The sequence below is a fragment of the Aptenodytes forsteri genome, unplaced genomic scaffold (genome assembly GCF_000699145.1).
Source record: "Aptenodytes forsteri isolate BGI_AS27 unplaced genomic scaffold, ASM69914v1 Scaffold26, whole genome shotgun sequence".
NCBI classification, from domain to species: Eukaryota; Metazoa; Chordata; class Aves; order Sphenisciformes; family Spheniscidae; genus Aptenodytes; species Aptenodytes forsteri.
In genome coordinates, this window is record NW_008794125.1 from 2,200,326 (window position 1) to 2,201,051 (window position 726).

The 726-nt window shown below is 64.7% G+C and overlaps 1 protein-coding gene across 1 annotated transcript in view; it reads left to right on the forward strand.

Moving 5' to 3' along the window:
• TFAP4 (transcription factor AP-4) overlaps window positions 1-726 on the forward strand; it is a 13,213-nt gene that overhangs the window by 10,232 nt on the left and 2,255 nt on the right. The window contains exon 2 of the mRNA XM_009278611.1: window positions 199-398. Coding sequence (XP_009276886.1) covers window positions 199-398 — 200 coding nt within the window. The remainder of the gene's footprint in view (window positions 1-198; window positions 399-726) is intronic.

Genomic DNA, 726 nt, shown 5'->3' on the forward strand with positions numbered 1-726 from the left:
TGCGGCAGGGCCGCCGTTCAGTCGATGCATCTCCCAGAGCTTTGGATACGGGGTTGGAGAAACCCACCCAGCCGCTTTTGTGCTCGCCAGTGCCGCAGCCATCGTCGCCTCCGTGTTTCCCATCCCTTTGATGGCTCAGCATCGTCATTGCAAAGCGAGGGGGGGCGTGGCGGGGGTGAGCCGGTGGCAGGGGTGCAGCCCCCTCCTCCCTAACCCCGTGCCTCTCTCACAGCTTGGCTAACATCCCGTTGACTCCGGAGACCCAGCGGGACCAGGAGCGGCGGATACGCAGGGAAATCGCCAACAGCAACGAGAGACGGCGGATGCAGAGCATCAATGCTGGCTTCCAGTCTCTGAAAACCCTCATCCCACACACGGACGGGGAGAAGCTCAGCAAGGTGAGCGGGACGTCGCCAGGGCCGCGGCGATGGGGGATGCAGACGCCGGTCCTGCACGTGGAGGTTTTCGGCGTTGTTTGTCGGGCAGGACGGGGCTGTAAGAGTAACCGGGGGTATTTGCATATGTTAATTCAGTGATGGAGGCCTCTCCTGGGGAGGTTTCCTCGGTGGGCGTGGGTGTGCATCGCAAAGCTGGTGTCCCGGAGCGGGCTGGGTGTGTGTGACAGCACCCCGCGCCCCGGGAGCAGGGTGCCGTGTGCCTGGGTGACGAGGTGGCCCTGCTGCAGAGGGGAGTGGGGTGAGGAGGCGGCGCTCGGCAGCCGGTTGG